This window comes from Saccharomycodes ludwigii, chromosome V, assembly GCF_020623625.1.
Source record: "Saccharomycodes ludwigii strain NBRC 1722 chromosome V, whole genome shotgun sequence".
Lineage (NCBI taxonomy): Eukaryota > Fungi > Ascomycota > Saccharomycetes > Saccharomycodales > Saccharomycodaceae > Saccharomycodes > Saccharomycodes ludwigii.
The window spans coordinates 320545-347583 of record NC_060204.1 but is presented as its reverse complement, the minus strand read 5'-3'; the positions used below and the strand labels follow the sequence as shown (position 1 = coordinate 347583).

The 27039-nt window shown below is 30.9% G+C and overlaps 13 protein-coding genes and 1 non-coding gene across 14 annotated transcripts; 7 read left to right on the top strand and 7 right to left on the bottom strand.

Moving 5' to 3' along the window:
* Positions 1 to 559: 559 nt before the first annotated feature.
* RPS22A (40S ribosomal protein uS8) lies at positions 560 to 952 on the top strand (the record flags this gene model as incomplete). Its single annotated transcript, XM_046079241.1, has 1 exon — positions 560 to 952. The coding sequence occupies one exon, from the start codon at positions 560 to 562 to the stop codon at positions 950 to 952; it is 393 nt and encodes a 130-aa protein (XP_045933588.1).
* Positions 953 to 1400: 448 nt separating this feature from the next.
* On the bottom strand, positions 1401 to 1856 carry RPS14B (40S ribosomal protein uS11; the record flags this gene model as incomplete). Its single annotated transcript, XM_046079242.1, has 1 exon — positions 1401 to 1856. The coding sequence occupies one exon, from the start codon at positions 1854 to 1856 to the stop codon at positions 1401 to 1403; it is 456 nt and encodes a 151-aa protein (XP_045933587.1).
* Positions 1857 to 3887: 2031 nt separating this feature from the next.
* SCDLUD_003935 (uncharacterized protein) lies at positions 3888 to 8216 on the top strand (the record flags this gene model as incomplete). The annotated part of the gene is made up of 1 exon (XM_046079243.1): positions 3888 to 8216. One exon carries the CDS (start codon positions 3888 to 3890, stop codon positions 8214 to 8216), a length of 4329 nt encoding a protein of 1442 aa, XP_045933586.1.
* A 92-nt stretch (positions 8217 to 8308) lies between these two features.
* APE1 (metalloaminopeptidase APE1) lies at positions 8309 to 9898 on the bottom strand (the record flags this gene model as incomplete). The annotated part of the gene is made up of 1 exon (XM_046079244.1): positions 8309 to 9898. The coding sequence occupies one exon, from the start codon at positions 9896 to 9898 to the stop codon at positions 8309 to 8311; it is 1590 nt and encodes a 529-aa protein (XP_045933585.1).
* Positions 9899 to 10375: 477 nt separating this feature from the next.
* On the bottom strand, positions 10376 to 11302 carry SCDLUD_003933 (glucose-6-phosphate 1-epimerase; the record flags this gene model as incomplete). The annotated part of the gene is made up of 1 exon (XM_046079245.1): positions 10376 to 11302. The coding sequence occupies one exon, from the start codon at positions 11300 to 11302 to the stop codon at positions 10376 to 10378; it is 927 nt and encodes a 308-aa protein (XP_045933584.1).
* A 768-nt stretch (positions 11303 to 12070) lies between these two features.
* On the top strand, positions 12071 to 12144 carry SCDLUD_003932. The gene has a single exon. It is a non-coding gene; the product is annotated as a tRNA-Ile (tRNA).
* Positions 12145 to 12240: 96 nt separating this feature from the next.
* On the bottom strand, positions 12241 to 13980 carry PRR1 (serine/threonine protein kinase PRR1; the record flags this gene model as incomplete). The annotated part of the gene is made up of 1 exon (XM_046079246.1): positions 12241 to 13980. One exon carries the CDS (start codon positions 13978 to 13980, stop codon positions 12241 to 12243), a length of 1740 nt encoding a protein of 579 aa, XP_045933583.1.
* Positions 13981 to 14984: 1004 nt separating this feature from the next.
* On the top strand, positions 14985 to 17762 carry SCDLUD_003930 (V-type ATPase subunit a family protein; the record flags this gene model as incomplete). Its single annotated transcript, XM_046079247.1, has 1 exon — positions 14985 to 17762. One exon carries the CDS (start codon positions 14985 to 14987, stop codon positions 17760 to 17762), a length of 2778 nt encoding a protein of 925 aa, XP_045933582.1.
* Positions 17763 to 18378: 616 nt separating this feature from the next.
* On the top strand, positions 18379 to 19074 carry CWC25 (U2-type spliceosomal complex subunit CWC25; the record flags this gene model as incomplete). The annotated part of the gene is made up of 1 exon (XM_046079248.1): positions 18379 to 19074. One exon carries the CDS (start codon positions 18379 to 18381, stop codon positions 19072 to 19074), a length of 696 nt encoding a protein of 231 aa, XP_045933581.1.
* A 139-nt stretch (positions 19075 to 19213) lies between these two features.
* VPS75 (Vps75p) lies at positions 19214 to 20029 on the bottom strand (the record flags this gene model as incomplete). The annotated part of the gene is made up of 1 exon (XM_046079249.1): positions 19214 to 20029. One exon carries the CDS (start codon positions 20027 to 20029, stop codon positions 19214 to 19216), a length of 816 nt encoding a protein of 271 aa, XP_045933580.1.
* A 293-nt stretch (positions 20030 to 20322) lies between these two features.
* Positions 20323 to 22626, bottom strand: CRS1 (cysteine--tRNA ligase; the record flags this gene model as incomplete). Its single annotated transcript, XM_046079250.1, has 1 exon — positions 20323 to 22626. The coding sequence occupies one exon, from the start codon at positions 22624 to 22626 to the stop codon at positions 20323 to 20325; it is 2304 nt and encodes a 767-aa protein (XP_045933579.1).
* A 581-nt stretch (positions 22627 to 23207) lies between these two features.
* Positions 23208 to 24392, top strand: SCDLUD_003926 (uncharacterized protein; the record flags this gene model as incomplete). The annotated part of the gene is made up of 1 exon (XM_046079251.1): positions 23208 to 24392. The coding sequence occupies one exon, from the start codon at positions 23208 to 23210 to the stop codon at positions 24390 to 24392; it is 1185 nt and encodes a 394-aa protein (XP_045933578.1).
* Positions 24393 to 24503: 111 nt separating this feature from the next.
* JJJ3 (Jjj3p) lies at positions 24504 to 25013 on the bottom strand (the record flags this gene model as incomplete). The annotated part of the gene is made up of 1 exon (XM_046079252.1): positions 24504 to 25013. One exon carries the CDS (start codon positions 25011 to 25013, stop codon positions 24504 to 24506), a length of 510 nt encoding a protein of 169 aa, XP_045933577.1.
* Positions 25014 to 25494: 481 nt separating this feature from the next.
* On the top strand, positions 25495 to 26757 carry RPA49 (DNA-directed RNA polymerase I subunit RPA49; the record flags this gene model as incomplete). The annotated part of the gene is made up of 1 exon (XM_046079253.1): positions 25495 to 26757. One exon carries the CDS (start codon positions 25495 to 25497, stop codon positions 26755 to 26757), a length of 1263 nt encoding a protein of 420 aa, XP_045933576.1.
* Between the last annotated feature and the right edge of the window lie 282 nt (positions 26758 to 27039).

The following is a 27039-nucleotide window of genomic DNA, read 5'->3' as shown; positions in this document are numbered from 1 at the left end:
AACAAAAAAAAAAAATAATTTATATGAAAAACATTTTTTTTTTTAATGAAAATAATTAAACTACTTTATATAAACCCATACATTATAATAAATAACTAGGTTATCCTTTTACAATGCGTGTCACAAAACAGACATTTGTATTTTTTTATCTTTATATACACCTACATTAGGGCTTATACAAGTTAATACAAAAATAAAAAAAGATATTTATTAATTTTGCTATGAAAAATTTAAAAGGCAAAAAAAAAAAATTTTTTTGTTGCTGTTAACAGGATTTTTTTTTTATCCAGACAAGTTAACTTTTCGCCCAGTAACACGATTTGTATCCGAATAATACTTGTTATACGGATGAATGTTTTTTTTTTTCCTTTCTTTTTGCTTTTTTTTTTTCTTTTTCTTTTCAGTTTCCTCTTTTTTTTTTTTTTTTTTTCCTTTTCTTCAGTGTTATTCTGAAATTACTCTTTCACTCACTCCTTGTTAATCTCCATATTTCACCTTTCCTTACCCAATTTGTTACGAAAAAAGAAAGGATCTAAAGACACTATATCAAGAATCAACAATGACCAGAACCTCTGTTTTAGCTGATGCTTTAAATGCCATTAACAATGCCGAAAAAACCGGTAAACGTCAAGTTTTAATTAGACCATCTTCTAAAGTCATCATCAAGTTCTTACAAGTCATGCAAAAACATGGTTACATTGGTGAATTTGAATACATTGATGATCACAGATCCGGTAAGATTGTTATCCAATTAAACGGTAGATTAAACAAATGTGGTGTTATCTCTCCAAGATTTAACGTTAAGATTGCTGACATTGAAAAATGGACTGAAAACTTATTGCCAGCCAGACAATTTGGTTACATTATCTTGACCACTTCTGCTGGTATTATGGACCACGAAGAGGCCAGAAGAAAGCATGTTTCTGGTAAGATTTTGGGTTTTGTCTACTAAGGAATTAATTTATTTAGAAAAAGAGGGAAACAGTAAAGAAATCCAAGGAGGTATGATAGTAAATCCAACAATTACTAAAGATACCTTAGTGTAATTTTTTTTTTTTTGTAGTAATTTAAAAATAAAAATTGTGTTTTTCTTTTTGTTTTTATCGATTGTATATCTTTATTTAAATCCTTTAATAAACCGAACCAAAATATTTTCATGTGATGTGAAAAAAGGTACCAATTATATTATAGAACAAATTACTTAGCTCATCGTCATTGTAATTAATTCCAGTCGGGTTTCATGTCAAGAACTTTTACTGATAAGAGTCACCATAAACAAAAAAGCAACTTTCTTTTCTTTTTTGTTTTTTTTTTTTTTGTAAAAAAAGGTACAACTTAAAGGTTAAACAGAAAATATACACATATATATGAAATGTAGAAAGTTTCTCATTACACACAAATCATAATCTTCTACCTCTTCTACCACCCTTCTTTCTGGTAGAGTCAGATGGAACTGGAGTGACATCTTCAATTCTACCAATTCTCAAACCAGATCTGGCCAAAGCTCTTAAAGCAGCTTGACCACCTGGACCTGGTGTCTTGGATCTAGTACCACCAGTAGCTCTAATTTTGACATGAACGGCAGTAATACCAACTTCCTTACATTTGACAGCAACATCTTGGGCAGCCAACATAGCAGCGTATGGAGAGGATTCATCTCTGTCAGCCTTGACCTTCATACCACCGGTAACACGGGCAATGGTTTCTTTACCAGATAAATCGGTAACATGAACAAAAGTATCGTTGAATGAAGCAAAAATTCTAGCAACACCAAAAACTTCAGAGTTAGAGTTAGCTTGAGGACCTACAATCAAATAATAGATACGCTTATTTTGTTGCTCTGTGATGGAATTCATGTTTTTCTTTTTTCTAAGTAATTAATATCTACTCTTAACGGAACGAATAAATATAATACATCGATTTAAAAAAAAAAACAATTTTCTTCCTTCCAAAACCACAATTTAACAATATAATAAACAGAAAATAAAGTTAGTAATTGTCTATTTTTCAAAATAAAAATAAAATTAATCATCCTATTCAAAAATAATTTATAAAACTAGTCCATAATATCTTGTTACAATTCATTAGAAAGTCGAAATATAAAAAAAAAACAGACAATAGCCTTTTAACAGAAATAGTAAAAGTTACAGCGTCATTAGCATTTGAATATATCTAGATGGTCACCAAAAAAAACACTAGAAAGATCTCTTTATAAAATTAAGCAGATAAAAAACAAATAATCTTTCCTCAATCAAATAATCCGTTTCTTTTTTAGATCACCAGGGTTTTCCTTTCGTCTTATTTTGTGTTTATCATGATTAGTTTCTATATTGAACCATCTGGTACTCAAAAGTAATAAAACAGTATTCACATTATTCCGTCACATCCATATCTGGCACATTTCCTTTTTTGTTTTTCTTCCTTCCATAAGCTTTATTGAATTGAAACAAGAATAACTAAACTTGGTTTTAAATAGGATACCACCCCTCAAACATACCGTTAGCCATTCTTGAAATTTGTTTTTTTGTGTATAGTCTATTTTTGTTGTTTAATTATAAAAAAAACATAGATGTAAGAAAAGTAAAATGTAACCTGAATGTGAAAAGACTACATCAAGTTAAAAAAACTGTTATGAATATATACATATATTTATATCTAAAGAAAGAAAAAAGCAGTATAAGTGTATGATATTGGAAAAGGATTTAAAAAAAAAAAGAAGGAAAAAAAAGAAGGAAAAAAAAAGATTATAATAATAATAATTTGCCGAAAGGCATGGTTAGATTTATTAAAGAGGAAATAACATGAAACTTCAAATACTTTTTACAAAAAAAAAAAAAAAAAAAAAAATTAAAAAACAACATGAAACTTTTTTTTCTCAGTAACACAATATGAAAGTATAAAGTTACTGATGTACTAGTTTTTGTCACAATTTTGTTGTTTTTTTTTTTAATTTGTTTTTGAAATTATTAAAGAATGCCCTTTCCTAGGGGTTTAAAGCGGGTAATCAAAATATTATCTTTAACATATAAATTAAGAAAAAAATATAGTACTAGAGCCTAATGTATACTTAAATTAAGAATAATACAAGGTTTTCTATTATTATAATTAAAAAGTTTTTAAGAACTAAAATATATTGCCATTAAAAATTGCAGGCTCTTGTTACACCCCAAAAAAATGTTATATAATTTCTTATAATTATTCCACATATCTCTATAATTAAACCGTACGTTCTATTTACGTAAACTTTATGGATTTGATAAAAATTAAATAAATTCCTGTCTTTTTTTTTATTTTTCCAGTTTTGACTCCCAGCAATGACTTTGTACCTTATCTTCAAACCAAATTCATCATGGCTCTAAGCACAAATACATACTTTTCCTAACTACTACCAATTTTCTTAGACCCGCGGAAAATATCATAATATGATATATATTGACAATTATATCTGCGTGGTTTTCTAAAAAAGGGCTAAAAAACGGAAATAACAATAGCTTTAAGTTAGCTTCTCAAACGGCGGCTATCTTATTATTTGTTTTCCGTTTTCTCTTTTTTTTTTACTACTGATATGTCCCAATTAAAAAAAAAAAAAAAAAAAGAAAAAAAAAAAAAGGTTAAAAGATCTGTCTAATTAATACCAATTTATTAAAAAACATTCAAAGATTCAAAAAAAAAAACTTAAAAAAAAAATAAGAACGAGCATATATAAAGAGGGCTAAAAACAAAAAAAAGGTAAAGCATCCATTAATGATCTATGAATTTATTATCTTATTTCATACGTTATTATTATTTTATTAAACAATTACTTTTAAAACTTGTTTTCTTTTCTACTGGATCAACCAATATTACCAATAGCTAAAGCAAAGGTCTTAAAGATCTATCACCAGAAAATGAAAAAAAAAGAATGTACTAAAAGTAGAATCTATCCAAGGAATACAGAATCATGTGAAATTGAAATCAATTCCGAAGATAATAGCATAATACAAAGTGATTCAGATAAACTTGAAAGTCTTAATGATCCCAATAATAATAATGTCTCAATGAATAAAATTGACTTGGAAAAACTTACAGATTCTGAAATTATGCCCCAAAAGAGATTATTTAGTTTTTTCTTTAGTAGAAAAATACCGACACTCCCATCAAATAATGAAAGAAAGGTTTATCCACTATACCATACCAATGTTATAAGTTATATTTTATTTTTGTGGGTGTTACCTATTCTTAAAGTTGGTTATAAAAGAACTTTGCAACCAGATGATTTGTTTAAACTGGATGATAAATTAAAAACAGAAACCATCTACGATAGATTTGCCAAAAATTGGGAGCAAGAACTGACTATTTACAGTAAAAAATTTACAAAAAAAAATCCCAATGCTACAGAAAAAGAAATACTACAATACCTAAAAACAAACAAGTATCTGCTAATGAAAGTTATACTAAAAACATTTCGTACCATGTTTGGGCTTTCAGTTTTGTTGTGTATATTAGCTGCCTGCTCAATGATGTTTAATCCAATGTTAACAAAAAAATTAATATATTTTGTTGAAGAAAAAGAGATTCTTCCTCACCTACATGTTAACAAAGGCGTTGGTTATTCCATTGGTATCTCTTTACTTATGGTGAATAATAATATAATGTTAAGCCACTGTTTACAAAATGCTATGATAGCAGGAGCGCAAATAAGAACTGTTCTTGGAAAGGCTTTATTATCAAAATCATTGAAACTTTCCCTTGCGTCTCACAACATTTATACTGACGGAAAGATTAATTCTATCATGGGTACTGACTTGAACAGATTGGAAGTCGCCGTGGCATATCAACCCATGCTTCTTTCCATTGTTCCTCCGTTGATTATTGCCCTAGTACTATTACTTGTCAATCTTGGTCCCATTTCTTTGGTTGGTTTAGGTTTAATTGTACTAACTTTGCTGTTCAACATGTGGGGTTTCAAAAAATTATTAAAGTTGCGTTTAAAGGCTAATGTTTTTACTGATGCTAGAGTTACATTGATGAGAGAAATTATAAATAGTTTAAAAATGATTAAATACTATGCTTGGGAAGAAGCTTATGAGGCCAATGTTCAGAAAGAACGAATAAAAGAAATTAAGAAAAACAGCAAAATGCAATATATAAGAAATTTTTTTACCGCTTTGTTTTTAATATTACCAAACTTATCTTCGATGATTGTTTTTTTAGCTTTGTATAAACTCAAGGGTCATAATAAGAATGTTGACGCTATTTTCTCATCTTTAACTCTTTTCCAGGCGGTTTGTCTACAGATGGTTTATGTGCCAATTTCCTTAGCTACTGGTAGCAATGGATATTTGGCCCTTGGCAGGGTCCAAGAATTTTTATTGGCCGAGGAAGAAACTAAAAATAAAAGCCCCTTGCCCTGCGAGAATGAAAGAAATGCTTTGGAGCTGGAGAATTGTTCCTTTGAATGGAACTTGGGAGAAACTAGCATGCCCACTAATATAGACGTTCCATTACCGAATGAGGCACTAGAGGCTAGTGTTGGTGGTGACAACAATGATAAAACAGTGCGAACTCCTTTCAATGGATTCACAAATATCAATCTTGAGATCGAAAAGGGCGAATTTATTATTGTGACCGGTAGTATTGGTACGGGTAAATCCTCCTTATTAATGGCATTGGCGGACATAATGCAGCAAGTAAATCCTTTGGGAACATTTAAGAAAACAGGATCACTGTTATTGTGTGGTAATCCATGGATTCAAAATACTACGATTAGAAACAACATTTTGTTTGGCTCTTCATATGAACCGAGCAGATACGATAAAATAGTCGATGCTTGTTGTTTAAGTCCTGACATGGAAATGCTACCTAATGGCGATTTAACAGAGGTCGGTGAACATGGCTTAACTTTATCTGGCGGTCAAAAGGCACGTATTAATTTGGCTAGAAGTTGCTATAGAGAAAGCGATATTTATTTGTTCGATGATGTTTTAAGCGCTGTTGATGCTAAAGTTGGCAAACATATAATGCAAAAATGTATGATGGAATTACTGGATGGTAAAACAAGAATTTTGGCTACACATCAATTAAGTCTGATAAAATATGCCTCTAGGGTAATTTTTTTAGGTGTTGATGGTACCTTTAATATCGGCACAGTAGCTACTTTGAAGGAAAAATCCTTGGAATTCAATAAGTTGATGGCTTTTGTTCAACCTAACATTAAAAATATAGTCAATAGCACTGATAAAAATGAAACTGAACTTGAAAGAAATGAGGATATGGATGATACTAATGAAGAGACGCTAGGAAATGAAAAAAATCAACACCAACACCAACACCAACACCAACACCAACACCAACACCAACACCAACACCAACAACATGATATTTCAAAGAAAGAGGAGAGAGCTATTAATGGAATTAAATTTGCAGTATATGAACAATATCTTAAAGAGGGATGTGGTCGATTTGCTGTTGTTGTTGTTTTAATATACTGTTCTTTGGTTGCCTTTACATGTTTCTCCAATTTATTTACTACTGTTTGGTTATCCTTTTGGACAGACCATTATTTTAACAACAGACCTGAAGGTTTCTATATGGGTATGTATGTATTTTGGGTATTTATTACATTTTTACTTATGCTTTGTCAATTCACTACTTTATGTGTCCTAGGTAATAAAGCTAGTAAGAATTTAAATTTAAAGGCTGTTAAAAGATTGTTGCACACCACCATGACATATATTGATGAAACACCAGTAGGTCGTATTTTGAATAGGTTTACTAAGGATACAGATACATTGGATAATGATTTAGTAGAGCAAGTAAGATTACTAATCTATCAATTTGCCAATTTTATTGGTATTATAGTTTTGTGCATTGTATATTTGCCCTGGTTTGCCATTTTTGTTCCCTTTTTAGTCCTGGCTTTTGCTTTTATTGCTGATTATTACCAAAGCAGTTCAAGAGAAGTTAAGCGTTTAGAAGCTGTTCAAAGGTCATTTGTTTTTAATAATTTTAACGACGTTTTAGGCGGTAAACAAACCATCAAGTCTTTTAAAATGGAAAAAATGTTTTTAAAAAGAAATGACGTGTTGATGGACAGACAAAACGAGGCAAGTTACCTGACTGTGGCTATTAGAAGATGGTCAACAATATCTATGAATATGACTACGAGTGCTTGCTCGTTAATTGTTACCATGTTATGTATCACCAGGCAATTTAATGTTAGTGCATCAAGTACTGGTGTCATGCTAAGTTATGTATTGCAGTTGCCAAACGTTTTGAACGCATTATTAAGGGCAGTTACTGAAGCTGAAAATGATATGAATAGTACAGAAAGAGTGGTTGAATATGCTACAAATCTGCCACAGGAATCTAAATATCGCATTCAAGAATTAAAACCAAGGGAGAGTTGGCCTGAAAATGGTGCTATTGATTTTGAAAATGTTTGTTTAAGATACAAGCATGGGTTACCCTTAATTTTGAAAAACATTGATCTGAATATTAAAGGTGGTGAAAGAATAGGTATTTGTGGCAGGACTGGTGCTGGTAAAAGTACGATTATGACAGCATTGTATAGATTGGTAGAATTGGTTAGTGGTAGAATTGTTATTGATGGTATAGACATTAGTAAGATTGGATTATTTGATCTGCGTAGTAAGTTGACCATTATTCCACAAGATCCTGTCTTGTTTAGAGGTAATATAAGGAAAAACTTGGATCCATTTGGTAATTATCCAGATAGTTTATTATGGAATGCCTTGGCTAGAAGTGGTGCCATTGAGCCGGAAGAGTTACAAAATATAGAATCAACACACGATGCCAATCCCTCTGTTTTGCACAAGTTCCATTTAGATCAAATCGTTGAAGAGGATGGGCAGAATTTTTCTCTAGGTGAAAGACAGCTTTTAGCTTTATCAAGAGCTTTGGTAAGAAAATCAAAGATTTTAATTTTAGATGAGGCAACAAGTAATGTTGATTATGAGACAGATGCCAAAATTCAATCAAAGATAGTTAAGGAATTTTCTGATTGTACTATTCTATGTATAGCTCATAGGCTAATTACTATTTTAAATTATGATCGTATTCTAGTATTGGAACGTGGTGAGATTGCTCAGTTTGATAAGCCGATAAATTTGTTTAAAAATGAATCTGGAATATTTAGACAAATGTGCGAAAAGTCTGGTGTTACAATTGAAGATTTTACAAAATGTAAGACTCAAAAAGAGGGAAAAGTGGTATAAAAAAAGGAAAAGGACAAATGTTATTTTTATAAAGGTATAAACTTTTTAACAATTTTTAAAAGGGAAGGAGAAAAAAAATAATTGATTATTAATCATAAATCACCAAATTTGTTGTAAACTGATCTCCAATTCTTGAAAAATCCAGTGAAAAACTTAATTGCTAATCCTACATCTTTAGACCCGGTAGATGCTCTAATACTATGCATAGACCATTGAGCAATACCCATATCAATAGTACGAGTTCCAGTTTGAGAAGCAATTGAAGGGCCAATAGTACCTCCAGACCTTGAATTATTCTTAATTTGGAAATATTGCAATTTATCGTCATTGGCCTTTGCCAATTTTTCAACCAAACAAGTACCCACGACATCTGTAGCCATGTGACCATTAGAATCGAGACTAATAGTTAGCCCAACATTGGGCTTAGGCTTATGGTTTTCTAAGTACACATCAGTGAAATTTGGGTTATCCATGTGAATAACATCTGCTGAAATAATAAAGGAGTTAGCAAACCCGCTCTTTATCAATGATTCTGTGATATTATCATCCTCAGCAAAATAATTGGAAACAACTCTTTGGACAGTACTTTCCATTAAACCGCCCTTAGCGCCCTGTCTTGACAACGAGCCAATTTCTTCATTATCGTATAAAGTAACAATGTTAAACGAAGATTCATCAATACTGCTATTGTTGGCATAATCTGTTAAGGCATTTATAGCGCTAAACGAGCATAATCTATCATCTAATCTTGGGGCAATAATGAAATCATTTTTAATACCGGCAAAAGTACCCTTTTGGACATCAAATAAATCTAAGTCCAATTGTTGGATTTGACTGACTTTAATATTAGCCAATTGTGCAATATATCTTAATAAATGAATTGAGTGCTTGCCAAACAATGGTGATTTTTTCTCATCATCTGTAGCTTTATCATCTTCTTCACTTGGAGAAAAATAACCAATTACTGGGACAGCTTGAGTCTCTTTATCAAATGGACCGACAGCATCTTGACCAAAATGAGGAGCCAACGATGGGATACGAGCAATTGGATGAGGTGTTGAATTGATTAAGGCGCTTTTGATTTGACCTGATTTTTCGTTGTCTTCGTACAAGACACGACCACCGATACCTAAGTCTCTATCAAACCATAAATCGTTTAATGTGCCACCATATGGGGCAACCCCTAACAATTCGAAACCCCCTACAAGAGGTTTAATTGAAGAAGGTTTTAATTTAGCAGTTAATGCATCAATATGGGAACCAATGGCACCAACCCCATTTTCGACTTCCCAATCAGACCCAATTATGAAGGCAGCCAAGTTAGTACCGTTTCTAGTTGTATAAAATTTTCCAGATTTTTTGCCCTTAAGGGAAGAGCTCCAATCGGCTTCTTTTTTTTCACTTAAGTAGACGAACCCATTTTTTTCCAACTGATTAGCGAAGTACTGGACTACATGATAGATGGTCGGAGAAGTGTATGTGAACGTGATATATTCTTGAGAAATATATTTAAAGTATTCATCATCATACTTTTTGGAAGATACGTTAGTGTTATTGGTAGCTACAGGGGAAGCTAAATTCTCGTTAACTTTTTCTTCAAATGAAGGCAATTGAGTGGCAGCTAGCTTGGCAATTAAAGATTGCAACTGAGCCAAGGGGTCTTGTTGTTCAGAATTGGACATCCTTAATAGAAAATTTAGAGTATTTTTGTTGATATTGTTGTTTGTTTGTTTGTTTGGTTTAGTTTTATTTATTTATTTATATATGTTTTTTTTTTTTAAATAATTATTTTTACTAATTAAAAGGCTTCTAAAGACTATATGATATATGTGTTGTAATAATTAAGTAAAATATGGTCTCCCTTTTTTTTTTTTTTTTTTTTTTTTTAATTATCAGTTTTTTTATATTTATAGAATAAAAAAAAATAAAAAAAGCCAATCGAGGCCGAATTTTATTTAGTCTTTTTAGTAATTGTATTGTTAAAAACACCCACACGAAAAAGAAAGAAAGAAAGAAAGAAATAAATAAATAAAAGAAAAAAATAAAAAAAAGGCCAAGGGTGAATATTGAAATTATAAGTAGCCAAACTTTATAATCAAGCAAATAAAATAATACACGCATTTAAATAATTGTGATTTATAATTAAACGATTATATATTTCAAATAACCTGGTATTTCAATTCATCTTTGGAAAGTATTTGCGAAGCTTTCCATTTGGAACCAGGGCTTAAAACTATAAAATCATGTACGTGGCCAGGTTCGACACAAACCATTTTTTTAAATCCTGTTTTAGGTTCAAAGTCACTCATGCCATTACTCTTGTTAACCCATGGGTTCCACACAACAGCATCAGGCAAATTAATTCTTTTGATGGTGTGGATGGGTTTACCCTTATCAACAACTTGAATGTCTCTATCTTCTCTGACATTCTTATAAACCCTGTCTACTTCTTCATGGAAAGTAACGACTGGCTGAACATCGTTATATGATTGTTTTAATAATTGGTCGTACACATTAACACCCTTTAAGTTGGAAATAAAAGTGTCCTCAATATCTTCAATTCTCAAATATGTGTGGAATAACCAATTGAATTTGAATGATTTATCAGATTTTGCTGGGTTGCTGACTTCGATTTCAGTCTTCAAACTATCTTTGTTCAATTCAATAGTATAAATCAATTCGAAATCATAATCCCAGATAGAAGTTAATTCTTTATTTGCAATTTCCGAGTATAATCCAAACTGGATAGTTGGTGGATTCTCTTTGGTTTGACCTAAAAATTCCCAAGTAGAATTTCTTGCTAAGCCGTGCTGAGGTAATTTACTCAATTTAACATCATTAGCGTTGGCAATGTTTGCTGTAGCCGTATCCAATTGGTGTTTACCAAAAACTGGAAAGACCAATGGAATACCACCTCTGACAGGTTTGCTGCCATCTAGTTTTGCAGCGTCTGATAACCACAATTGTTCTTTGTTTGCTAATTTCCAAGAATAGACGGTGGCACCGTATTTTAAGATTGTAACGGATGTTTCTGGGTTTTCTGGGTGCTTGACAATAACAAAAGATTCGGTTTCTTGAACAGTCATTTCGGTAAATTGAGTGTATTAGTTATGAAGTGATTAGTGATTGGTTGTTAAATTATCCTGTTTGTTTATTTTTATTTATTTATGTGTATGTGAAAAAGCAAAAAAAAAAAACAAAAAAAAAACAAAAAAAAAACACCCAAAAAAACACCCAAAAAGAGAAATATAGATTTTTCAAGTTTTAAAAAGGTTCTGAGTGTGAAAAGAACAAAAAGAAAAAAGAAAAAAAAAAACAAATATAAATATAAATGTAAAAAAGTGGCAATATCAATCACTTTATATAATTGATACGACAAATATAATTTATGATGGGAGCATTATCCATAACGTGAATATAAGTTGCAATATAGTAGTTATTATTATACCCGTTACCCCTTGGCTTTTGATGTTGGTCATTTGCACGTGAGTGTGACTTCTTTTTATTAGCAACAATATTTCTCTAAACAATATATATATATATATATATATCACTTTTAACTCTTAATCATTTTTTTTCTTGTTCCTTTTTTCCAATTGTTTATAATCTTTCATAAGATTCTATTATACAATGTCAAATATTACAAATCTGTTGTTACTAATGAATCCTATTTCATCACAATGTGTTATTATTGCCATAGAGGGGAAATTTCTTGGTTTAAGATACGTCAACTACCTTATTCTGTTCGTATATATGTGTATACATCTAACTATTCTTTCTAAACGGTAACATATCCAATTTTTCATAGTTTTACACACAGGATTGTTTTTTCAGTGTTGCACGTCATTGTATTTGGTTCCTTGGCCCAGTTGGTTAAGGCACCGTGCTAATAACGCGGGGATCAGCAGTTCGATCCTGCTAGGAACCAATGTTTTTTGTGTTTACACATTCAAAAACATTTATTTTTTTTTTATTTTTTATTTTTTATTTAATAATAATAATAATAGTCTATACAAATATTTGTTTATACAAATGTTAATTTACAAGCTATCGATGAAACATATTCGGTATGATAAATTTTATCAATATCCCACCTTTGATTTCTTCTGATCAAACAATTCTCTACAATAATTTTTGACTTTTGTGTTAGAAGGTCGTCCTCATCTCCTACTTTAATCCATTTCCAATCATACCTCGCTATTTTGTGGGCTGTGGATCTTTTTCTGGTATTCGCACCTCCGCTGATTCTTCTTCTCATAGTTGGGGAACCAATTGCATTGGGTGTTAAGGCATTTACATCGAATGGTAATATATCTTCAAGCAACCCGTATAAAATAACACCTAATGCCCAACAATCAGTCAACCTTCCGTCATATGCCAATCCCATCAATATCTCCGGGGCCACATAATCTTCCGATCCACATCTGGTTGTGCATAGTTCATTCGGATCAGATAATTTCTTGCATAACCCAAAATCACCAATTTTGATAACAGGATGAGAAAAATCTGGGGCATTACCACCACCATTTTCCAACTCATAATAATTGTAATTTATAAAGATATTTTCTAGTTTTAAATCTCTGTGAATGATCAAATTTTCATGTAAATATTTAACAGCAATCACAATTTCAGCAAATATACGTTGTATACTTAATGATGATAGTTCTGCTAGTTTAGCCAATCTTAGTAAATCGCCATATTTACAATAAGAGGTAAACATGTAACATTCCGGTAATCTTTTAGATCCATTATCAACAAAATTGTCAGGAATGTTATTGCAATGACTTAGTAATGGATGAGTTGATGTAATAAAGGCTAAATTGTTTACAGCATACAATTTTAATACACATGGATGATTCAAACCTTTTAAAACTTGTAATTCTCTACAGAGGGAACTTTCCACACGTAATAGCATATCAGTGTCCGCACTGGTAAAAGCGCTAGTGGTAGTGATTTTTCTGTGATAGTTTGGTGTTGAAGGCGTGGGAGTATCATCTATATTGCTATCATTAGAAAACCTTTTGACTAACTCCTTAGGATACTCTATGTGTTTACAGGCAACAAATCTCGGTATTTTAGTAGTATCTCTACTGTCTTCTTTTTTATCAAAATCTGCTGTTATATTTTCGTATAAATACACTTGACTATAATTTCCCTTACCTAGTAAAGCTATTTTTTTAAATCTATATATGATTGTTGTTGAACTATCAGTAGTATCATCATAGGACGATGAGATTGCATAAGCTGTGACTTCTTCTGCTGGAAAATTGTTATCTTTCACAGTGTCACACTTTGATGGCTTTTGTGAGTCGATAATCTGCTCCGTTATGAGACTTTGGCTTGGTAATGAAAATACTCTTTTATTTCCAATGATATCGTTATTATAGTTATTGTTTTTTGGTAATATTTCCGGTGTTTTGAATATATTGGTATTTGGTGTTTGACTAATACTACTGGAGAATATTCTGGTAGGATAGGCTAACTCATTAGGTTTGTTAACATCGGTTGCCAAAATAGTTGGATGATTCAACAAATCCTTGCCTTTGTTATCAAAGTCATCGCGGCTCATATTATTAATAAAAGGATTGTCCAGTCTTGCTTTTAATCCTCTTCTTTTTTTAGGGATAATCAAATGTGGTTGTATGGTGGCTGATATATCGTTAGCATTAGTTTCGTTTTCCTTGTTTAAGTCATTATCCGCAGTATTGTTGTTATTGATAAAAGTGTTATTTGGATTAATGTTATTTTGAATAATACCATGCATATTCCTTTTTTTTTTTTTTTTTTTTTTTTTTTTTTTTGGTTTCTTTGATTAACAATAAAATAAAAAAGAAAAAAAGAAGGAGAGATCTATGTTAACGTTTAATTTTTATCCTTTTCTAAATTTTTTTTTTTCCCCCATTATATTAGATTGAGTAAATATAGATGGGTAAATTGATATGGTAAAGATGGATACATAGCGAAATAAGATATTAATATGAGTAAGTAAATGTATGTTTTTTTTTATGGGAAAAGAAAAAAGAAAAGAAAAGAAAAGAAAAGGGGAGATCAAAACGTGTAGAAAAAGAAAATGGAGATCGATTCCCTTCTTTCCCCCCCTCATTCATTTATTTATTAAAAAAAAAAAAAAAAATGAAAAGATTGCTGTTCCTCCCACTTCTCCCTTTTTGTTTTCGGTTTTCTTTCGGCTTTGCTTGTCCGTGTCCGAGTGCTTTCCGTTGAAATCTTGTATATTTTACCATAGGGGAAAATATAAACCATTATCGATAAGTTCATATACATTGTAGATATCATTGGTACAGCTCATTTCATTTTGTTTTTTTTTTTTTTTTTTTTTTTTTCGTTAGAAATGATTATATAACCCCAGACTTGTTATCCGATTTACTAATTGTGAACCTGCATTTAGCCCTTCTCGGTCTCAATAGCAACAATAGTTCCTGCCATGTATCCGTAAATTGTGTATCATTTTATACGAAACCATTTTTTTTTTTTTTTTTTTCTTTTCTTTTCCTTTTTTAAAAACCATAATAAAAATACACCCGCTAACGCGCCCCCCTTTTAAAAATATTTGATTATTTATCAAATACAACAAAATACATAATATCATAATTATTATTATCGCAAAGTTTTTATATACCTTTTAATTATTTTATATTCTAATAGTTTTAGCGATTTCTTTCTAATAATACAATCCTGTCCTTTTCAGCCGGTCGCCCAAAAGTAACTTTTGAATTTTAAAAGATAGAAAAAAAAAGAGATTAAAACCAAATGAGAGGGCTGGGTGTTAAGGAAGAGGCTATCTTCAGATCTGCAGATATGTCCTTTATAGAATTATACATCCCAACAGAAATATCTAGAGAAACTTTATATTTATTAGGGGAATGTGGAGTAATCATGTTTAAAGATTTAAATCTCCATAAAAGTACTTTCCAAAGAAGTTATGCCTTTCAAATAAAAAAATTAAACGACATCCAGCATTCGTTGGATTATATGGACCATATTGTAAAGTTACATTCAAATGACACTTTTAAATATTTACCACCCACCATAACTGATGCCAGTGATACCAGTACTAGATTGAATTCTTACAATAACCCTGAGCACATGAACATTCCTCGTATAGATGACATTAATAATATTTGTGAGGAAATTAAACTTTTCCAAAATAGATTGCAGCAGTTAAATGATTCCTATTTGGAGCTAAAATCCAAATTACTAAAATTGTTAGATGAAAGGTGTGTTTTATATGAAGTTGGTAAATTTTTAAGTTATAATCCAGGTTTAGTGATTGGTGGTGATACTGCAACAGATTTAGAGGAAAATCAAAATTTACTATCAAATCGTGAGTCTGCTAACATCCCTAGTGATGATTTATCTACCTTTGCGATATCAGACGATGAAGATGAAGAAATTTATAACAACAATAACAACGTATTTAATAATCATTACGGTTCCTTGATTGTTGGTTCTATTGATAGAGATAAAATTGAACCTTTAAATAGAATATTGTGGAGGGTCTTACGTGGTAATTTATTTTTCCATCATACTCCAATAAATGTTAATAATAATAAATATATAAAACCAGACGCAAATTCCGAAGATGAAGCTGTAGAAAAAGACAAAGACTGCTTTATTATATTTACGCATGGTGAAATATTATTAGCTAGGGTTAGAAAAATTGTAGAATCATTGAATGCTAAGATTTATGACTTCCCCAACAATAATGACGGTGCTAATAATGGTGCTAACTTGAACATTCGTATTGAAGAACTGAGTCATATTTTGGAAGCCACAGAGCAATCCCTATACACAGAAATACTCGTAATTGCAGATCAATTGCCTAAATGGTTTCAAACTATTTCTGCTGAAAAATATGTGTATGTGACCATGAATCTATTCAAAAATATTGAAAATGATAGTACTGCGTTATTGGGGGAAGGCTGGATCCCAACGAGTTTGATATTAGAGACAACCAACAGACTAAGAGATTATACTGATTTGCATCATGCGGACAGTTTAAAACCTGTTATTAGTCTTGTGGAAACTAACAGGTTGCCACCAACTTACCATAAAACTAATAAATTCACCCAAGCCTTCCAATCTATTGTTGATGCTTACGGTATTGCCACCTACAAAGAGGTCAACCCTGGTTTGGCTACTATTGTTACGTTTCCATTTATGTTTAGTATTATGTTTGGTGATACAGGACATGGTTTTATTTTGTTTTTAGTTGGATTATATTTGATTTTAAACGAACGTAAATTCAATTTAATGAAAAGGGACGAAATTTTTGATATGGCATTTACTGGCAGATATGTTATTCTTTTAATGGGCTTGTTTTCCATTTACATTGGTCTGCTGTATAACGATATTTTTTCGAAAACTATGACTTTTTTTAGTTCGGGCTGGTCATGGCCCACAGATTTTAAGATTGGACAAACTTTGGAGGCTACTAAAATTCCTGGGAAAGTGTATCCCTTTGGCTTGGATTATAGCTGGCATGGCACTGAAAATGGGTTATTATTTACAAATTCCTATAAAATGAAGCTGTCTATATTGATGGGTTTTGTTCACATGACTTATTCTTTTATGTTTTCCCTAGTTAACTACCGTTATAGACAGTCGAGAGTCGATATAATCGGTAATTTTATTCCCGGATTGATATTCATGCAAAGCATTTTTGGATACCTATCATGGGCCATTGTATATAAATGGAGCAAAGACTGGATTAAAGATGGCAGGGAGGCACCTGGCCTATTAAATATGTTAATTAATATGTTTTTAAGTCCTGGAAATATCGATGTGAAATTGTATACTGGACAGAGTGTCATACAAATTATTTTGTTATTAGCAGCTGTAATTTGTGTACCATGGTTGCTATTATACAAGCCCTTGGTTTTGAGAAGAAATCATTTAACGGCTACCAGGAATAAGGGGTATTTGAGGGGTGTGGAGTTTGAATTGTCCAATAATTCTGATACAAACGCTGGCTACCATGATGATTTTGATGCTTTTGATTTTGAAGTGGACACTAATGATAATCATAATGGAGATCAACAAGTGCAACATCAAATGGAGAGGTCCTTGCTTGAAGAGCGTGAAGAAAATAGACCACAAGTTGAAGAAGAACAAGACCAAGCTAAGCAGGAATTCAATTTTGGTGACATTATGATTCATCAAGTTATTCATACTATTGAATTTTGTTTAAATTGTATTTCACATACGGCTTCATACCTAAGATTATGGGCATTATCATTAGCGCATGCTCAATTATCAACTGTGTTATGGGATATGACAATACAAAACTCCTTTTCATCCCATAGCCCAGGATCGTTTTTAAGTGTTTTTAAAGTTGTTGCTCTATTTGCCATGTGGTTTGTTTTAACTGTTTGTGTTTTAGTTTTAATGGAAGGTACTTCTGCCATGTTGCATGCTTTGAGATTGCATTGGGTTGAGGCTATGTCCAAGTTTTTTGAGGGTGAAGGGTATGCATATGAACCATTTTCTTTTAAAAACTTGGAACAAGAGGGAAATACTGTAGAATAATTTAATTTAATGTTTTGGTCCAGCGCGTTAATATAACTATTGTAGCATAGATTCTATGCTTTAATAAGAAACCATGCCATTATTTATTTACAAAAGAAAAAAAGAAGGAAAAAAAAAAAATGAAAAAGAAAAAGAAAGGAGGTGAGGTGGGAAAATGTATTTAGTTGTATGATATGTAACTGTATTTTATTTAAGATGTTTAGTATCTCTGTTATTATTCTGCCTTTACTTCTTCTAGTACGATTTATATTTATATCATTGTCATTTTTATGATTATTATTTTGTGTTTACTTGCTAGAAATAAATGTTAAAAATTCTTGAATTTTCAATGTATATCCAAACAGAGTATTATAGAGCTTTATTTATATCTGATTTCTTTACAAGAAAAAACAAATAAATAAGCAGCCTCAATTTAGGTTTTTTATATATTTTTTTAAGGAAAAAAAAATAAAAAGAAAAGAAAAGAAAAAAAAAAAAAAAAAAGGTTCCGGAAAATCTTAGAATATACTACTTAGATGAATATCTATATCTTTCCCTGTGGCTGATATCTCTGGTATATTAATAAAATAAAAATATACTCCATCTTTTATCCTTCAAATAAAACCATTATCTAAAGATGGGTGTTGGTGATTTAAATTTATTGAAATCATGGAATCCACATTTAGTGAAAAATCAAAAAAAATTTTGGGAAGTGGAACAAAATTTATTGAATGAAGAAAAAAAGATTAGAGAAAGGCAGCTAGAAATAAAAAAAGAAAAGGAATTACAAGAATTAACTTCGTTGGATAGAAACCCTAATTCTCTCGACACACACGACGATAGAAATACTAAGAGAAAAAATAACGGGTTAGAATGGATGTATAATGATCCTACCGTTAATAAAACAGAAAATAATAAAAATAATAAGCAAGAAACTGAGGATGATGATATGCTTTTGGGCAAGAAAAATATTTCCTTGAAAACATCTTCCAATTTAAAAAAAAAGAAAAAATTTACAGGTGATATTAATAGTGTGGTTGGAACCACAACTCCTAGTAACCATACTAGTAATAACTCTAAAACACTATCGGATGATCCAATGAAAAACATTGTCAATAAAGCAAAATTCCAGAATTTGGATCCACTAAATATGATCAAGAGTAATACTGGTAATGGTAATAATAAATACAATCAAGATGATCCTATGAGTAGTTTTTTGAAACCAAATAACCGTAGCAGAAGTAGTAATAATAATAATAATAATAGTAATAATATAAATAGGAATAAGAATAGAAGTAGAAATAAAACTAGTTCAAGGTATATCCCATATTGATAAATATTTTTAAATATTACTATATAGAAATAAATACTTACTTTTAATATATGCATAAGTATTAAAAAATAAATTCTTTACAGAGAAGTACTTGTTAATCGACTATTTTGTAAAAATTAAATCACATCGAGCGCGGTTTCTATTCATATTTGGGTTTCTTCCTTGATAGTGTTTCATCATCTTCATCCTCATAACCATGATATCCCTCTTTTTCATCTTCTTCATCACTTTCGTCATCTAAATCTCTATGGGCAGTGGTGTAATATTTTAGTGCATGAGGGTAAATATCTTCACTGAACAAGGTAGCTAAATCATCGCCATGAGGAAATTCTTTTCCTGGTTTTAAGCCAGTCCATCTAAACCAACCAAAGAAACTTTTCATGCCAGCTCTATAATTTTTTTTACCCTCAGCACTAGTTTTATCTTTGATTTTATCCGGATTTATCTTAGAATAGTTAGTTGGCCACTCAATATCTACCTTTTCGCTTGTCAAAAACCCAAATTCTTTTAAGCTGTCTTCATCTTGATCTTTTGGTAACTTTTTTAACTTGCTAGTATCATATTCAATTCTAAATTTTTTCGTAACAGTCTGTTCAGGAAACATATCATCATCCTCTTTAAGTTCTTTAAAATGAAAAACAATATCAAAATCACCAACTTTATGCTTTTCAGTGCTCTTATGTTCACTAACGATTGGCCAATTAATTTCAATCTTATCTATACAATCAACATATTTAAAATCAGAAACTTGGATGAAATCTGCAAAATCTGAATGTTCACTTAATACTATTTTCCAAAAACCGGGAATATCCTGGAGTAACATATTTCGTTTCTTAAAAATAGGAATTGTTGATTTTAGTCTAAATAATTCGACTTGTTCATCAATTTTTTCCATATCATCTTCGATATCAGCCAATTGTTTTAATGCATTGGAAAGCTTGGATTGTTCTAACATTTTTCCAAGGATTAGAGTATTGTGTGTAGCTTATTATTCTACTAATAATTTTCTTATATATATATATATATATAATTTTGTTATATAATTCGAATCTATTTATATTGTACAAAAATTTTTTGTCCTTCTTATCATAAAGCATTTTTTTTTTTTCTTATTTTATTAAAAAAAAAAAAAAAAAAAATTGGATTAAATTAAATAAACAAATTATTATTAAAATACACCAGAAAAAAAAAGGAAAAAAAAAAAAAAAAAAAATATTAAAAAAATATTAAAAAAATAAAAAAAAGCAATCAACCAAAATATTGCTTATGTAATTTATCTTGAGCTGCCCATTGTTTTTTTAATTTTTTAATAACACTCTTACTTAAATCTTCACCTTCTTTATTTTTCAATGGAATCCCATCTTCATCCCAAGCAGAATACAAGTTAGTGTCTTTAAACATATCCTGTGGTTTAATAGCCGCTTTTTCCTTTTTCTTCTGTTCCTCAATTTTTCTCAGCCTGGCCTGTTCTTGCTTTTTCAATTCTTTCTCACGTTTCCTTTCCTCCCTCTCTTCAATTATTTTCATCAATTCCAACTTTTCATCATCAGTTAAAAACTTAATCAAAGCACCTTGTTCATCTCCCCTATCATCCAAAGAAACGTTTAATTGTAATAAATCCACATCACGCACTTTATCAGTTAAATTTAAAAATTCTGCATATGGTTTTTTATCAATGGAAAATTGGCGCACCTCATCCCTAAATTGACTTAATGCCTTGACATATTTCAAAGCAATATCCTCTACAGACGATAAAGAGTTGGAGTCACTCATGGTATTGCTCTCAACATTTTCCCAACCTAAATTGTCTTGGCGGGATGGGAATCCAAGAACACTTAAAATATCAGTGATGTAGTTGACAATATCCAAAACAGGCTCAATTCTCAAGTCTGCACCAATATAAGAAATATAACTGTTTGTTTTAGATATCAATTCCAACAAAACTTTCAAAACACCGGGTGTGTTCAAATTATCACAGAACAATGAATAAACTTGTTCTTGAGCAAACTCTAGATTTTTCAATAGTTCCTTTTCAGAAGAACCAAGTTTTTTAGATATAAATTTACCGTTATCAACATTGTGTTTGTAGTCATTGTACAAGGCCCTCACATTCTTAAAAAAATTGTTAAAAGTGGTTTCGCAACCTTTAGCCTCATTAACTAGACTGCTTTTGAAATCCAGTTGATTGTTCCATTGAACCAAGCAAAAACACAAACGTAATTGCCTCGATGAATAAGTTTTCAAAGCTTCTTGAATGGTGATAAAATTTTTCAAACTTTTAGACATTTTCTGACCTTCAATGTGCAAGTGTCCCGTATGTAAAAAGTAGTCAACCCATTGGCAATTGTCATATCTGGCTTCACTTTGAGCTAATTCGTTATCGTGGTGGGGGAAAGCCAAATCAATACCACCGCTGTGAATATCCATCGTAGAGCCAAATATGTCGCTAGCCATCACACTACATTCGATATGCCAACCTGGTCTACCTTCCCCCCAGGGAGACTTCCATTTTGGTTCACCGGGTTTGCTAGCTTTCCACAAGGCAAAATCGTTAGGTGATTTTTTAGAAATTGTGGTGGAGGTCAAAGACCCCTCAGCATCGTTAATTAAATCTAATTTACCCTTGTTCCATGGTTGACATTTGGCGTAATCGTGTTTTTCAGAGGTATCAAACTTGAAAGTGTCAAAATAAACACTGCCATCAGTAGTGGCATAAGCGTAACCATTCTTAATTATAGCCTGGACATATTCAATAATTTCTGGAATGTATTCGCTCACCCGAGTAGTAACATTTGGTGGTAAAACATTCAAGGCCTTCATGTCTTTGTTAAACTCATTTTCCCAATAACGTGGAAGTTTACGGAAAATTTCCGGATCATTAATTTCGGAGCCTAATTCCGCATCTAAAGTTGGAACAAAGATATCTTTAATTAATGGATAAAAAGTTGTGGGGTCCTCATTTTTTGTCCTCAAACCGGTGATAGCATTTTGAATGGATGTGGTATACATAGGGAACTTTGGATTGGCTAATTTTTCCTTTTCAAAGTCAATACTGGAAAACCATTGTTCATATTTTTCAATAGTGTCTATGCCAGTAAGTTTTAAATTTTTAGAAATAAATGATAATAAACTGGTCATAACTTTCGTAATAACATCAGGCGAAATAGTATCATGTTGTTGTTCAACAAATTTTTCAAACAAGTAATTTTGTCTAGCTCTAATAATAATTTTATCATCGATATCAGTAACATTTTGAACAAATTTAACATCATATCCAAAATAGTTTTGCATGATACGTCTATTGATATCGGTAGAGACATAGTTTCTGGCATGACCCATATGGGATGAATCATAAACAGTGGGGCCACAACAGTACCATGTCACTTTTTTACCGCCAGATAAAGGAATAAATATTTCTTTATTACGAGTTAAAGTATTGTACAGTTTTAAGACAGGAGTGTGTGAATCTACATTTGATGCTTGTAAATATTTTGGATTGTACCACTTAGGTTGAATCACTTTAGATGATCCAGTATCTGTTGTTGTAGACATATGGTTGTTAGAATAACACTGGTAGACTGGGGAAATGTTGATTTTAATCTTTTTTATAATTAACGGTGACAAATTTTTCTTAATGTTGTTTAGAAAAGGTAAAGGCATCTGTGAAATATAATTTTCCGAACAGTAATTACAAATCAAGTTTAAAAACAAGATTTGGCATTTATGATGGTAATATATAACATTGAACAGAAAGAAACAGAAAAAAAAAAAAAAAAAAAAAATTTTTTTTATTATTATTATTATTATTATTACTCTTATTATTATTACTACTTTTCCTTTTTTTCTTTTTTCTTTTTCATTGTTTGTAAGCTGTTGGATGTACGGATGTGCATGTTTAAGCGCGCGAGGCTTTTACTTCTTCGGTTATATTACAGAATTCCGGCTTTGTTCCGAGAAACCATTCGGACAAGGTTCTTTTTTTTTTTCTTTTCTTTTTTCTTTTTTCTATTTCACTGCTTCATATTTGTTAATTCCTAAAACTTATAAAGTGCTATCAGCTTGTTCTGATGGGTCCAAGGAAGCTTTCAATCAAAAAAAAAAAAAAAAAAAAAAAAAAAAAGTAATAATACTATATGGGTTTTATAATACCTGGCTGTAGAACCAAGGACTTCCATAAAATCTCATCAATACATCGGAAAACAGCTACACCTCATAATGAAAAAACCAGAAATAAGAAAAAATACAATCAACATGTTAAAAATTTACTAGCACAGCAACAAGTAGAATGTACTAGCTACAAAAATAATTTGACTATTGAAACAATACCAGCCATTGTAAAGAAAGCTCCATTGAGGGAGTGTTTATCTTTGCAACATTTACCAATAGAAATACTAGAAATAATATTCATATATTGTGGGAAAAATAATGTTCTCCCCTTGTTAAACAGATACTTCCTTGAGATATTCAGCAATCCTTCCTCTAAATTGGTTTTAAAATATATTATGCACACACATATTCACTACGTTGATAACAAAAATTCTGTGTTTTTCAGTTTATCTGCTCTAAATAACAAACTATTGTTATCCGTTATAAACAATAACTTATTTACAATATTTAAAAATGTTACAAATGTTGTTACACACGAAGATGAAATTCGTTATTATCGAACTGACGAGCCTTCGATCACGTTAAAAAAAACAAAAGTTCCTGCTTTCCCGGCTATTTTTTACAATGATGCCGATATCATAAAGGAATATATATTTGATCCACTTAAGAATGGTGATTTATACGTTACAACCTCCATTATAACTTATTTATCTCACACGCACTCCATTGGATTCCAATCGCATGATAGTTTGATATCTAAAATTGTAGAAGTGTATCATAACAATGTGGAAACCTACTTTACTTCGCATTTATCCAATGTATTAAAAACCTTAATCCATTATTTAGCTCCAAATGGAGAAGCTCATTTTTTATCAACATCAGAACCTTTGATTAAATTTATAAAATCTTTAAATCATAATTTTCCACACGACAATATGATATATCAACAAGAACCGCATTTCGATATACTATATGCTAGACAGACTATCTCGAACACATACAAAAATGATAAATTGACTTACAGAGATATTAAGAGAGAGATGATTAAAGAATTTGCAAATATATGTTATCCTTGTGACAATAATTATGTAGTTGGATGTTATAGTGATGACGAATTGTGGTATACTTTGAAAGAATCCGGTGATATGGTGCTTATGAAGTGGTTTTGGGACAGAGGTGGTGTTCCTAGTATTTATATAATGAACTCATAAATAAAGCCTCAAGGAAAAACAATATATATATATAGGATTATAAAAAAATAAAAAAAAAAATATTTTTTTTTTTTTTCTTTCTTTAATTCTTTCCTTGTTCGCTGGTATATATTATTCCTCTTGTTGCTGTGCATAATTCACCTTTATCCATAAACTACACATTGAACATTGGACAATTATTTGATACATTTGACTATTAAAATCCAAAGAAATATCTTCTCCTTGGGATTCGAGGATTTTTTCAGTCAAATAAAATCCATTTTTACTATTACATCTTGGACAATCCATATACCAACTAAATTCATCATCATTAGCATTCTCTTCGAGTATAAAATCATCCAAGGAAAACTCATCCAAACCATCACCTGTGTTTGAAAAACCAATTTTCTTGGAAGTGTTTATTAGCTCTTTTTGGTATTTGTCTCTCAAATCGGGATTAGATAAAACTTCGTAAGCCTCTTTTATTTGCTGAATTGAATATGGCCCTACATTTGTTGCATTCTTATTTTTATCAGGATGATACTTTAATAATTTTTCTTTATAAGCTGCCTTGATATCTAGCGTGGTACAATTCACAGGTACGTCTAAAATTTGGAAATATGATGCAGTAACTAAGCACATTGTTTGGGCAAATGTTATATTGTAAAATAGTATTGATAAATGGAGTTCTTTCTTTCTTTTCTTTTTATTTTTTTTGTTATTATACTTTGTTTTAGAAGTGGTTTTAGCATATACTTTTTAATCATTATTTTTCATTAAAAAGAAAATATTCAATTTACTTTCCATGAATACCGAGCGTGTGTTTAATCCGTTAGATTTCGTACTCCACTTTTTCACGTTTCTTTTTTTTTTTTTGTTTTTTTTTTTTTTTTTTTTTTTCTTTTTTTTTTTTTTTTATCAAAGTTTAAAATTTTATTTTTCGCCAATATTTTTTTTTTTACAAACTTGCCTATTTTACACATATATATTTTTTTTTTCTGTCGAGCAGCATCAAATAGTATAATGCTAAAATAAAGAGGAAAGTTGCCACTACTTATAGTATAAAAAGTATACTTCCATATAGGTTATCTCATCTTTCTCAATCCCGTCTACTTTATTTATCATGAACTCAAAAAATAACTCTACAGAAATCAAAGTTTCTGCTGTTCATGATGAGCCAGCGTGTGTCATTGCCAACTTCTTTAAAGGTTTTAATGCCCCAAGAGACACTGAATGTAAATTATATAAAAAGCGTAAACACGTCGACATTGATGATATTGAGGATTCCAAGCAACAACCAGAATATCTCCTACACGGGGAAAATGAAAGGTTAGAATATGATGCCTCTTCAAATAATTTCGAACCATCCCAGTATATCGTTGGTATTTATAACCCAAAAGAAAAAAAAATTGAATTATACAAGGCCCCATTCGTCTCCAACGCTACGGTTATTGCTAAATCCAAGAAATATTTAAGTGGTCCTAAGATTAAACAAGCCAAGGATGTTCGTGCTTCTACCATGAGAAATGCTTTAGGTGAAGCTTTTGGTACCAAGAAAGCTAAAAAAGCCATTGCTGATTTGGAGAGGAATCGTGTAGATGCCACTAAGTTGGCTGATAATGTTATTGACATTGTGGATAGTGTCAACATTGCTGTTCAGAACTTGCCAACTAGACAGCAATTGGATGATAACATTGAAAGACCAATTCCAGCTTGCAACGTTGATGCCACGGATGTTGAAAATGTTTATCCTATCTCCAGTATAATACCGAAGAAAGAGTGGCAATTTATCCGTTGCAACTCAATAATGAAGGAAACAGACTTATCCTTAAAATTAGAACTACTACCATATTCCAAAGGACAGTATATTACTAAAAAATTGGGTAATTTCAATTCAGACACACCAATGAGAAAATGGCAATTGTTATATTACCTATCTTTGTTGCTAGGTGTATATGATAATAGAAGATCTCATAGTAAGGAAAAATTGTTGGAAAAATTAAATGGTCCACCAGATGCCCTAGTAGATGGTATTTTGGATAGGTTTACCATTCTAAAACCGGGGGTTTTTGGTAGATCCAAAGATAGGTCCTTTGTTATTGACCCACAAAACGAAGATAAATTGTTGTGTTACATTTTATGTTGTATTTTACATTTGGATAATTTTATGGTTGAAATAACCCCATTGGCTCAGGAACTAGGTATGAAACCAAGTAGATTAGTTGCCTTATTTAGAACATTGGGTTGTATAGTCAAGGGTGCTACCGTATCGCAAGCTGAAGCTTTTAACATTCCAAAAAGTACGGCTGCTTCATATAAGATTGCTACTTTGAAAGTTCCATTTAAATTACCTGAAATGGCAAGAAGAGGAAGAAGACGTCAATGAAAGAAAAAAAAAAAAAAAAAAATGAAATGAAATAAAATAAATTCAAATCTAATCGTGCTTTTATTTTTATTATTATTTAAAATCTCTCTTTCTCTTTAATGGTGTGTATTTCATTGTTTATAATAACTAGTTAGTATTTATTAACATATTTTCTTCGAAATTTTTTGTTTTTTTATCCTATTTATTTTTTTCGTGATAAGAAATTTAATGGTGGTTTAAAAGAAATTTTTTTTTTATTTTTTTTTGGCATTTTTTTGCATTTTTTTTGATAAAAACATCGCC